The sequence below is a fragment of the Anolis carolinensis genome, chromosome 4 (genome assembly GCF_035594765.1).
Source record: "Anolis carolinensis isolate JA03-04 chromosome 4, rAnoCar3.1.pri, whole genome shotgun sequence".
Classification (NCBI taxonomy): domain Eukaryota; kingdom Metazoa; phylum Chordata; class Lepidosauria; order Squamata; family Dactyloidae; genus Anolis; species Anolis carolinensis.
In genome coordinates this window covers 118,548,709-118,561,944 of record NC_085844.1, presented here as the reverse complement: position 1 = coordinate 118,561,944, position 13,236 = coordinate 118,548,709, and the positions used below count along the sequence as shown (strand labels likewise).

At 42.5% G+C, this 13,236-nt stretch overlaps 1 protein-coding gene across 2 annotated transcripts; it reads left to right on the top strand.

The window, feature by feature from the left end:
* Positions 1-427: 427 nt before the first annotated feature.
* Positions 428-9,825, top strand: LOC134298223 (proline-, glutamic acid- and leucine-rich protein 1-like). Of its 2 annotated transcripts, XM_062977686.1 has the most exons (4): positions 428-633; positions 5,559-5,664; positions 6,266-6,333; positions 7,970-9,825. In XM_062977686.1, the coding sequence occupies exon 4, from the start codon at positions 8,251-8,253 to the stop codon at positions 8,869-8,871; it is 621 nt and encodes a 206-aa protein (XP_062833756.1). In that variant the 5' UTR covers positions 428-633; positions 5,559-5,664; positions 6,266-6,333; positions 7,970-8,250; the 3' UTR covers positions 8,872-9,825. The 2 variants fall into 2 exon arrangements, with proteins under 2 accessions (XP_062833756.1, XP_062833757.1); XM_062977687.1 differs by having other exon boundaries at positions 5,559-6,333.
* Positions 9,826-13,236: the final 3,411 nt, after the last annotated feature.

Genomic DNA, 13,236 nt, shown 5'->3' with positions numbered 1-13,236 from the left:
ATTTGAGTCTCCCTGATCCCTTCAACTGAGGGTCAGTCTCCACTGTACCTCATCAGGGCACAGACTAACTGCTTCTTTTTCAAACCTGCACTTCTCCACCAAAACGGCAGTTGGCTCCGCCCACTTTTCCATGGCAACCAACTCATGATTGCAGAGCAACTGAAACATTGACCCTTTTAAAACGCAACCAAACATGACATCTGTAAACTAAAAAATTCACACTTCGTTAACACCAAGTTTTTAACTTTCTTTGTGTTTCTAAATACAACTGTATCCTTGGTTCGCTTCTGATGTGATAAGTAAAAATAAATTTATTATTTAAAAGCATGTAACAAAAAATGGGGGGGGGGGGGGGGTAAGGGAGCCTGAGTGGATTAATCTCAATACATTTCTATGGGAAAATTTGCTTTGAGATAAGACTAATTTGAGTTAAGAGTTCAGCTACAGAATAAATTAAACGCTTAACTCAGGTATCACTGTACCCTGAGTTAAGAGTCAGATGATGTTGTATTTCTGCTAATACTACTGGTCAGTTTAACTCTGTCTTCTGTTTATTTCAGCAATGATGCATCTTCCAAAAATTGAAGATAGCAAAAGGCCAGTTTTGGAAAGGAAAAAATTATATTCTGTCATGTAAGTCTTGTATGCACTTTTAACAACAATATAGGCAGACCCTGAATTGCAAACATGCGACTTACAGAAAAAACTAGTAAATGATGGGGGTGAGACAACAGGAAGTGAGAGAAATCTTCCCCTAGGAAGGGAAATTCACTTCTGGAAGTTATCATTTGGAAAAGATGTCTCAACTGAAGCTTTCTCACCAGTCCTTCTTTCCACAACCAGCCACTTTTTTCAAAATCCAATTATCCCAGGAACAGAAAGTGAAGTGAAATTTTTTGAACAGGGGCACAGACAGCAAAACAAACACCACAGGAGTGTTAACTCTTCCCTATTCTATCTAAAGCACCTACCCTATATATATATTTGGCTGGAGTTAGACTTCAAAAATGTTCCTGTGCTGACTTACAAGCAAATTCAACTGAAGAACACACCTACAGAACCATTCTTGTTTGTAACTTGGGGACTGCCTGTAATATTAGTAGTAATAATAGTTCTGCAGGCATTTGGCATCCAGCAAACATTTTTAAAGTACCTTTTTGTTCAAAAGAAAATACAGTAGAGTCTCACTTATCCAAGCTAAACGGGCTGGCAGAAGCTTGGATAAGCGAATATGTTGGATAATAAGGAGGGATTAAGGAAAAGCCTATTAAACATCAAATTAGGTTATGATTTTACAAATTAAGCACCAAAACATCATGTTATACAACAAATTTGACAAAAAAAGTAGTTCAATATGCACTAATGTTATGTTGTAATTACTGTATTTACGAATTTAGCACCAAAATATCACAATATATTGAAAACATTGACTACAAAAATGGCTTGGATTATCCAGAGGCTTGGATAAGCGAGGCTTGGATAAGTGAGACTCTACTGTAGTATAAAGATAGGGAAAAGGCATTACTTTTTAACACCATTTTTGTTCCTGGGTTGTAAATATCATTTCCAAATTGGTTCTATCATAAAAGCATGTACCACAAAACACTTTGTTTTGCGGTACATCCTGCAGCACATTTTGCTCTAGTTTTGCAATGAATACCCCATAGAGCCTCAACCAAGTCCACATAGTTTGTGACAGCCACAAAAACAAAGTTTCTGGAGTATAGCAACTACTTTCAAATTAAGTACCACCCAAATAAGCAGGAAATAACACTTTCAAACCAGGAACATAATTTTAAATCAAATGTTGTTACATTGTGCAATGTATGATGCTAAAAATCCTCACTTAACTATCTGCTACAACAAACGACAGTAGACTCAGCTAAACAGCAACCACAGGGATTGGTAGATGCCAGACAAATGTAGTTTTCAGTTGCTTGAGAGTTACTATTAAAAATAATACCATGCCGTACTGTAAACTCTATACTGGCTTGATGCTACTATTTAAATATAGTAATTAAAAGCCAACTAAGACAAACTTAATGCAACACTGTTTTACTGTTTTGTATTACAAAAACAACTCCTTTTATTGAAAGTATTTTATTTGTTTTTTGCCGGTTGTTGAAGAGTTATGGTTAATTAAGAGTCTGCTGTACATAACTAAATCAGAATAGAAACCCTAAACATCCATCTGCATCAGTATCTGGTGCATGCAACAATGTACAAGATAAATACCACACGTGCAATCTTAAAATATTTTATCAATAGCTTTTCATGTCTATTTATAAACATCGGATGCAGAGACACCCAATAGTGAGAATGTCAACCATACTTTGCTTACACTTCATTTAAAATTTCCCTAGTTGCACTTTCAGGTTTGTCTTTGTGTGTGCAAATAGCAAGAAAAGGTCAAAATACAAGGGGATCAATGTGCTTAGAATTGTCTAATTCTTCATCTCTATGTCTTGCTGTTCCAAATTATGTGGCAACTGCAAATAATTTCTCCAGTATTTCTGATTCTGTCAGTACTCTCCTTCATTGCTACTTTAGCCATTTCTCTTATCTGTTGTTTTCCTTCAAGCCATTTCCAACTTGTAGTGACCCTAAAATGAATCTATCAAAGGACTTTCTTGGCAGGATTCGTTTAGAGGGGTTTGTGTGTGACTTTGCCTTTGACTTCCTCTAAGACTGAGAGAGTTTGACTTGCCCAGGGTCATCCAGTGGGTTTCCATGTCTGGGCAGGTATTCAATTCAAACCCTGATCTCCAGTCGTAATCTAGTGCCCAAAGCGAGCAAAAGAACCTGTCCCCCCAGAAATTCTATTGCCAGGATATAATAATTGGACGATAATGCATTTTCCAGTCCCTCGGAACTCAATATAGTCTTGATGGGAAAATACTGTTTTTTCATCATGGTGTGCACTGTGATTGATAATGCTATATGGAAATCAGTTGTGCAAATGTCATAGGTTTTAGTAGACAATAGTTGGAAAATCTCTAGTCTTTTCGGTATCTAATAGTGTTGTTTTGATTTGGGGTTCTTATGTGTTTTCCGGGCTGTAGGGTCATGTTCGAGAAGTATTCTCTTCTGACGTTTGGCCCACATCTATGGCAGGCATCCCCAGAGATTGTGAGGATGCCTGCCATAGATGTGGGTGAAACATCAGGAGGGAATACTTCTGGAACATACAGGCCGGAAAACACACAACAACCCTGTGATTCCGGCCATGAAAGCCTTCGACAACACATTCTTTTGATTTGTTTTTGTAATTTTAGATCTTTAGGGTTTGAGACACAGATATATATGGGTCATTTCCCCTCATTATCTTTCCAGTAGCGGGCACACACCACAGCTAAGGCTTGCTTCAATCAAATATTTCCAATTGTTTTGTATACCTGGAAAAAGGGCATTATCTTTGGAGAACTCTCCCTCTGCAGTGCTGAAATGTTACCTCTACTTTGTTGTTGTGGTTTTACTTATGTTTCAAAGAAAAGCAAACCATGACTGTTACCGACAGCCATACTGATTCCACACGTGTGCCCATCTTTGCATGTGGAAAAAGCGTTCTATTCTCCTTCCAGCAGAGTTGAGTTTCTACACTTAGTTATTGGGGAGAGAGATCTCTTAGATTGTCTCTCTTCTCTTGTATTTTCTGTTTCTACTGCTCTTTTGTAGCCTGTCCTCCTTCCTGCTTCTGCCAATGTGGTCGAACCAAGGCAACCACTTGCGTTTAGCCTGATTTGACCTGCAGCTGTGAGTTCCGCAAGTTTAGAAGGATCCATGCTGAAATTAATCCGGCCGTACACACATGCCCCAACAGCAGTTTAAAAATGTATCTTCTGCTCTCCCTTTCTCTCTCCGTGTGTCTTTCTAAGCTCCAAACCTTGCAACCAATTCAAAAAAGTCACTTTGTATCCTCTATTGCATGCAAGCCTGGATTCCTCCTCGCGGCTCAGCCCTCCCTTCTTTTTTCTCACTCTCCGGGCGAGCCGCAGAACAACGGGCTACCCCCATCCCCCATTTCTGGACGTATCTCCTCTATCCTGGCCCCCAGCATGCCCATTTTTCATATCTCTGCCTGAAAACGCCTCATCGTCAAAAGGAGACCACCTGCTCCAAAATTGGTAGAATTTTCGGAACCGGATCAGCTGATTGTCAGAGCTGTCAAAAATGTCAAAAGCGGAGTTCCCTTGCATTGCGGAGCGATTTTCTCTGCAGGGACAGGCTTGTTGAAGTTCGGACAACTTGCTGGGGCTACCCAGAGCCCCTGCCCCATCCATGAACTACCCCCCCCCCCCCGCTGACCTTTTGACCCAGTGGGGTTGCTTCACCCAGAGAGCCACAGATTCTACTCCTGTGGACTTTTATTTTATTTTATGAATTCCACACCATAAAGGGCTTGGGAAACCAAGGGAAAATATTGTTCCTATGTGTGATTTGTGTACCCTGCATGCTCCCTTTTTCCCTTATCCCTGTGAAAAATGTCTTATATTAAAGAATGACCGAGACCTGACCTAGGGATTAAATGGACAAATGGCAACACTCCAGAGGGAGAAAATTCCTCACACCAGGAAACTGTCAGATTCCCCTTGCATGGACAATAGATTAGGTTTTTTCCCCATTAAGACATCGGAGCAGGGCCATCTTTTGGGAAATCAGCCGTCTGGATTCCGGGACCATTTAACAACAGGGACAATCAAGACACGATCACTTCGGCTGTCAACATGGACATGACACCTTTCAAAAACAAATGCAGCCCATCAGACTCACCACGGTCTGGCAGAGCCTGCCAGACAAAAATGTATATTTACACCCCAGTCTAGAAACCCTTCCTGGACATTTACTCAATGACTCAATCATAATTCCTCGTTAATCCCCAGCAAGTCCATTGTTCCTAGATAAGCCCGCCTCCTCATTCCTGATTGGTGGGGGGACCCCGAGGCTAGGGAGCCCTCTGATTGGACAAGGGTTCCCGCCGCCATTTTACGGACCAATCGGCGCATAGGAGGGCGGGGAAAGGTGTAGTGCGAAATTCAATCCGCGCCTCCCATATTTTTGTTATAAAATGGTTGATCTGTAAATGTATGTCATGACTCTTGACGAACGATCACAGATGTCATCCTATTTCAGCTGAAACTGAATAAAACTCGGTCTTCTTTCTTCTCGTCTGGACGGTGAGAATTTCTGGCTAAACCTTGATTCATAGCGGCTCCCCACCCACCCACCCTTGCCAGAATTTTCAGACTTGCGGGGCAAGAAAGGAGCAAGGATTTCCCCTTAAAAGGAAATCCCTAATCGAATTCTAGCTCGATAACACCAACTTTCTTTTCTTTTAAGCCAACCCGGCCAAATCTTGCCTTGTCTTTCTGAATGACAACTGACAAGCGTACTTCAAGTGTGAGTGCTTAGATGTCTTTCTATAATATGTGTCTATAGTGATCTTCATATTTTAACTTTGCCATCTTAAACCCTTACGTAGGATATGACTTGGCTCTGCCCACCAACTGCGCAACTTGCCTGTTTTTGTTGTAATTGAGCTGCCCTTTTTTCTGCCACAGGCCTCCAAAGGGATACAACCACAAGACAGTGGACGCTGTACAGAAAAAGCACTGTACCCGAGTTGTGGAGGAGATCACTCTTCCCTCAATCAAGTCGCCCTCTATGGTAGGTGAACCTTGATTCACAGCGGCAGCATTTGAAAGCATATCCCCCTTTACATCTGTGGAATAAGGACAAAAACCTAAACATCAAATTTCAAATTTTTGAAAGGCAAAAACACAGTATTCTCATTAATTGTGTTTTTTCTTTTCACACAAAAAACCCATAAAATTATTGGAACACAACCACAGTCTAATCAAATGTATAGTCCTCACCAAGGAAATAGATAGGCAGATGAGTTAGCTGGTAGGAAAAACTCTTCACTTGTTGCCTGCTTTGCCTGCCTCCCTCCCTCTCAATTTCTCTCCTGCTCTCTCCTGTTTGTTACACTGCTACTTCTCAGTGGCATGTCTTTTTTATTCCAGTTTTAGGCATATGGCAAGCCCCCTGAGTCCTCCATGTTGCTCTTCTCCTGGGAATACGGTGAGATAATATGTTTCCAAACAGCTTGATAGTTAGAGAGCTAGGCCCTTTCCCATATAGAAATGGAGTAGATAAGAGCAAAATAAACACTACTTTTCTCAGGACCACATCATACATACCTAAATTAGTCCTAGGAGGCTTGGACACCATCGTCTTTTTCTAAAAATGTTTTGTTTTTTTTCAGCACTTTTCAAATGCCTTGAAACAAGAGCAATTGAATTTTGGGATCCAGAAGAATATATCAGAGACCAGGTAAAGTACTGCATTCTCTTTGCCCTTCAAGTGAGTTTAAGATAGAACTGGTGGTTAAGTGGAGCAAAAGAAGCCTTAAACTATTCCTTTGTTTATAAGTACAGAACGCCATATTTTGGCAATGGATATCTCTGTTATGAATGCCATTTCCCAATTGGTTCTATCATAAAGTCATGGAAAAACTTGATTACATTTCAAAAACGTTGCTTTTGCATACCATATTGCAACATATTTTGCTATCATTTTTCAATGAATATCTCATAGAGTCTCAACCAATTCCACATAGTTTGTGGCAGCCACAAAAACAAAGTTTCTGGAGTAGAACATTGACAAAGAGTATGTACCGCACAATTACACACAAATGATCCTTTTGAACCAGAAAGAGAAAATCTTTCCAATTTTGTTACATAGTGTTATTTTTTGCTCCAAGAGACACCTATTTTCAGGGGATGTCTTATTTTTCCATGTACAACAATCTACATTTATTCATGTAGAAAAATATACCTGTATTCAAATACAGTCATGCCATCTGCTTCTGGAACATCATCAGAATATTATGCCAACAATATTATTAATTATTTATTTATTAATATTACTTTATAATTAATTATGCCCCTCATGTATTGTACTACTGGTAATGCACCCATTTGGCTGAAAATCTTGGCTGAGGCATAGGGAGTGTATTATGAGCATCCCGAAACATCATGCTAAGGCTTCTTTTCCAGATAGGCCTTATTTTTGGGAATACAGGGTAGTTTCCAATTGCTGAGAGTTGTCTTATTCCACTGTTAATATTTTTATTTTGCAAAGGGCTTTTGAGTGATGGGAGATTACCTCCCTTGGTTGTTCTGCTATGTTTTATGGCAGCAGTGGAGAACCTCAGAGCCAGGACCCAGATTTGACCTGGAGTTTCCTCATATGCTTTTGTCCCCTTTTCCACAATGTCCTCATTTAGAGATTTGACAGCTTTTAGTTTTTGTTTTTGCTTCATTTTTTAAAAAAGCTGAAATTCTTCTGCTGAGGTTTAGCTACTGGCAGCAAGAGGTTTAAGCTCCTTAGTTACATGTATATTTGGTCACCTCCTTTCGCCTTTGGCCCCACCACCTCTCTAAAACTTCTTGGAAATTGAATATGACAATGAGTGAACTACCCTTTACCTAGTGGCTGTGAAGAAGAATTTTCAGCACGGTCAAAAGAGGTCTTAAGTGGGGGTCTTCTTTTTTGAAAAAAAAATACATGGAACTCAGCTACATTCCACTTGCTTCAAATATTACTTTTTGACTGCCATGAGAATCCACTACTAGAAGTATATGCATTAAAATGACTAGCAAGTATATGCATTAAAACTGACTGCATTAAAATACAACTTCAGGATGTATTGTAGGGCATTACAATAAAAGGTTAGTACTGTATGGGTACGTGCGATGGTAAAAGCAGAATTCCTTGCCTGTTGCTCTCCACAGAATGTAGAATGGGCTGAGCACAGAGAGGAAGAAATCCATTGTTAGTTAATGTGTTGCACTTAATGGAAGGCAGGTTTATCATCATCATCATCATGAGTCTAACCCATGCTCATTTTTCTAAGGTGAATGCCAGTGTTCATTTCCATTCAGTAATACCACTATTTTCCCTGCAGAGAAATGCCACCTAAGATCCGCAATATTATCAACCATATCGAAAGATTACAGCATTTGGGATCTCTGCAGGAAAAGCTACAACTCCCTGATTTCTCCTGCTTCCAGCCAGGTTTTGATTTTGGATATTCAAGATATGAACGGCATACTCCAGGCCTAGTAGACACAAGGAAGGCCATGAGGCAACAGTCTTTGTCAAGCTCTGAAAGCCCTTCAAGAATTCACAGGGGTCTCAAAATGACTTCTTCCAGCAAAACTGACAGTGACATTTCTAAACGTAAAGATGCAAGGGGGCCGCCTGGCGCTGGAGGCGCTGCTGCCAGGGTTGCTGCGGGGCGCTTCGGGGCTGCCTCCACCAGGCCTGCCCGGGCTGATCCGCTGCACCAGGGAATACGGGGCTGCGCACGCCCAGGCGTCGTCTTCCTTGGGCGGGTTCCTCAGCGTCAGCAACATCCGGCTGGAAAGCCTCAAAACCCATTTTGAGGGCCTGTGCCTCCTCTTGCTCCTGGTGACGGAGAACAGCACCGAAACCTTCAGCCAGAACTGCCTGCCGTGGCTTCGGAGCCTACAGCACCTCATCCAGTCCCAGGACCCTCTTCCTACCATGGAGCTGGCGGTGCTGATCCTGGGGGACCTGCTGGAGTTCTCCTGCCAGCTGCCGTACCTGGCACGAGAGATTGGCACCAACCACATCCCCGGCCTCCTCACCTCCCTCTTGGCCCTCAAGCACCAGGGCAAACTGGCGACCTTCTTCCTCTCCTGTGTGGACGCAAAAGTGCCTCGCTTGCAACAGGTCGACTTCATGCATAAATCAGGGACAGGCCTTGAAGCCAAAGTTACAGATTTGGAGGTCACCTGCAGTCAAATGGAGGGTAGAACCCTGAGGCTCAGCATGGGCTCCTAGGGTCCACAATTGGGTTGACCGTGGACCAGGTGGCAGAGAGTCCATCTGTGGAGACCATAATGTCAAAGGAGCACTGGCCATAAAGCAGTATGGAATCTTATAGAAAAAATCAGGCAGCGATGGGCAAACCCATCAACTTTCAGAAGTTAAACTGATCTCTTATTTCAAAGCAAAAGTGTTCTGATCTTAGCTATCAGTGATCTATTGAATTAAGTTCTTAACCAGTCATTAGTATTATTTTAGCAAACAGAATGAGCAATAGCAATTTGGAAAGCTCTTTACTAACTTGTATTATATGAAAGTATTGGATTTTCCTTTTTAAAACTTCATGTAATACTTTACAATTTAGTAGTAAAATTTATTATTGTGTTCCTATCCAGCTAGAGCAGTCATAAATGCTGAATTTTTGAAATGAGGTGTGTTTAGGTGTATTTAGAATCATAGAACCATAGAATAGTAGAGTTGGAAGGACCTCACGGGCCATCCAGTCCAATCCCCTGCAAGAAGCAGGAAAATCTCATTCAAAGCACCCCTGACAGATGGCCATCCAGCCTCTGCTTAAAAGCCTCCAATGAAAGAGCTTCCACCACAGTCCGGGGCAGAGAGTTCCACTGCCGAACAGCTTTCACAGTTCTTCCTAATGTTCAGGTGGAATCTCCTTTCCTGTAGCTTAAATAAAATATTGTTCTTGGACTATCTGGTTTGTGCTGTTTCAAATTGGAGAAAAGTCACTGTGTTTTTAATTTCTTAGAATTGATTTTAGGGAATCTAATTTGTCTTTGTGGGTAAGCACACTGAAAATATTCTCCTTGAAATGCTAAGATGGATATTTAGAAAAAATATACCTTGGATGAGATGCTTGAAGAAATCAACAGAAGATGTCTATTGTTTTCAAACTGTGCCGGGAATAATTCTGTGGACGTCTGTCTCAGTAGGTGGAGACAAAGTCTTACTAAATATGAAGCCAAAAAAAAAAAAATCTCTTACCCAACTTTTGATAAAACCTATTATTCACTTCCGGGTATGGCGATATGGCGGCTGGCTGAGGGCTCCTCGAGCACCAGCTTCTCAGAGCGTCCAGGTAGAGCTGAAAGCTCCCCCTCCTGAGCGGATTGAGGCTCAAGAGGTTGCCAAACCCTTTGGAGCCCCGCAGAAGACCCCTAAGGGCTGTTTTCCCTCAAGGAGAGCAGCCAAAGGGGTCCGGACGAGGGTACAGGGCGGCGGACGGGACGAAGCTGCGCGGGCGGTGATCCGTTCCTGCAAACAGCCGCCTAGCCGTACTTTTCACCAAGAAGAAAAGAGGACGAAATATGAAACATGAGTGTACGAAACAGAAATCTATAACTGGTGTATGAGAGAAGGCTTTCAGGAATAGAGGAATAGAGGAAAAGAACCTGAGGCTATCGGCGTAAAATGAAAAGGAAAGAACTTAAGGGAACTTAAGGGAAGCCCAAACACAGAGGACGCGGCTTTAAGGAATTGCTAAACTCAACCAAACCTTTTGGAGCCCCACCGACGGCCCCTAAGAACTGTTTTCCCTCAAGGAGAGCAGTCTAGGGGGTCCGGACGAGGGACGAAAGGGTAGCGGACGGGACGAAGCGGCGCGGGCGGTGATCTGCTCCCGCAATAGCCAACAACTAAGGGACCAACCAAGAAGGTTGGAGAATTGATAAACAGACAAATAGATCAAATAGTCAACTTAAAGAAAACCAGAAGTAGTTAGACCCAGAAGAAATATAAGCAACGGACTTATTTAATTTACTCAGGGAATTTGGTAAAAACTCCATACAAGGAAGGGAGGGAAAAAAGTATTTTCTGAAGGATAGGAAGGGAAGGAGAAAAAGAAGCTAAAAAAGGAGCGACTCTACAAGCCCCCAAATGCACGTGCACACAACACCCAACGTCCCTCAGGTCTCCAATTCCCAGTCAGTCCCACTAAATAAAACGAACCAGGAAAATAAAGGAAAATAAAAAAGATTCAACTGTGATGCTGAATAGGGGAGGACAAGGCAAGACTGGCTCCTGCTTGTTTTCGTTGTGGGCGGGTTGCATTTAAAATGAGTCCCTACTGAATTTATTCTCCAGTGCAGATGCGCCCAGAGAAGGGTCTGGATTTGGGAAACTGCAACTCCCATTAACATCTCATAGACTCATGGCATTTAAGGTAAGGTCCACCTGCATTTCATTCCATAGTATAAATGCAAGTAATGGTGGAATTTTCCCTAAGAAAGGTACTTTTGGCTCCTACCACAATTTCCCCTTCCACAAATTGGGGAAACCCTTCATTTTAAACTTGAGAGAAATAAATGCCATCACATTACAGAATGAAGAACCGGGAGGCCAGGAAGACATCATGCCAACCTGTCTCCTATGTCATTATGACTATAATATTGTATAATGTTGATATTGTGCTGTGCTAGTGATGTGATATATTGTATGTACATGTGGTATTGATGGTGATATTGTAGTGTGTTACAGTGTGATGCTGCTGCTCAGTCGTTTAGTCGTCTCCGACTCTTCGTGACCTCATGGACGAGTCCACGCCAGAGCTCCCTATCGGCCGTCACCGCCCCCAGTTCCTTCAAGGTCAACCCAGTCACTTCAAGGATACCGTCCATCCATCTTACCCTTGGTCGGCCTCTCTTCCTTTTTCCTTCCATTTTCCCCAGCATCGTGATCTTTTCCAAGCTTTCCTGTCTCCTCATGATGTGGCCAAAATACTTGTCAGGACCCTGGCTGCAGAGCACCAATAACCTTACACAGAGGCCAGTCTCTATCTAATATCTTTATTAAAGAAATATATAAAATCAATAAAAACAAGTGAAGAATATAGTTCAGAAGCAGACCTTTCAGATAAGGTCAAATATAGTCCAGAAATGTATTGTCCAATATAAGACATTAGAGTTCAAAGTTTTAATCCACTTGACCGAAACACACACTTTGCCAAGCAATAGTGTGGGGAAATAACAGAGTCTTTAAAGTCCAATGAAGCTTGACAACAAGGCTGGAAATAAACTTGATTCTTAACTAGATCCGTGACTAGAGGCAAGACGAACATGAAGCATGAAACAGAGTCCGTGGTAAAACCGTGCGACAAGGCAAGGCTTGAAGCTTGATCCGGGAAGCAAGGAACTGGGATTACGAAGTCCACACACGATCTCTCTCCTCAAGCTGATCAATTGACTCCGCAAAGAATTCCTCGCGCCAACCACCTATATTGGGTCTCGTTTTCCCGCCAACAGAACTCTTTCCCTAGAGAACGAGAAGCGAAACCCAACTCTGTCCAGATGTGTGACTCCTTAGAATTTCCCAAGGGAAGCAAGCCTAATCAGCCTGATTTCTGGCAGCAATGCGTAAACTCCTCCGTTGAGCTTCTCTGCTTCCCCTTTCTCTGGAATAAGATTCTTTTCTGGGAAACGGGGGGGGGGGGGGAGTTCTGCCCAAGGCCTGTTTGGCTGAATTCTTGAGGCCAAACATCAACATCCTGCAGGTGAAGAGACTCCGGCTCTTGCTGAACCGGCGAAAACCCCATGTTTTCCTCTTCGTCTGCCACAATAGTACTAGGAACAGGACTACAAGGCCCATGAGTCATCACAATACTTCAGCTTTGCCTTTAATATCCTTCCCTCCAGTGAGCAGCCGGGCATTATTTCCTGGAGGATGGACTGGTTGGATCTTCTTGCGGTCCAAGGCACTCTCAGGATTCTCCTCCAGCACCAGAGTTCAAAAGCGTCTATCTTCCTTCGCTCAGCCTTCCTTATGGTCCAGCTCTCGCATCCATAGGTTACTATGGGGAATACCATTGCTTTGACTATGCGGACCTTTGTTGCCAGTGTGATGTCTCTGCTCTTCACTATTTTGTCAAGGTTTTGTCTCCTCCCAAGAAGTAAACGTCTTCTGATTTCATGGCTGCAGTCTGCATCTGCAGTGATCTTCGCGCCTAGAAATATAAAGTCTGTCACTGCCTCCACGTTTTCTCCCACTATTTGCCAGTTATCAATAGGCATAGTTGCCATGATCTTGGTTTTCTTGACGTTTAACTGCAACCCAGCTTTTGCACTTTCTTCTTTCACCTTGGTGATAAGGCTCCTCAGCTCTTCCTCACTTTTGGCCATCAGAGTGGTATCATCTGCATACCTAAGGATGCTAATGTTTCTTCCAGCAATTTTAACTCCGGCCTTGGATTCCTCATGTCGCATGATGTGTTCTGCGTACAAGTTGAATAGGGAGGGTGAATGTATGCAGCCCTGCCGCACTCCTTTCCCAATCTTGAACCAGTCTGTTGTTCCGTGATCTGTTCTTACTGTGGCTACTTGGTCTTTATACAGATTTCTCAGGAGACAGACAAGATGACTTGGTATCCCC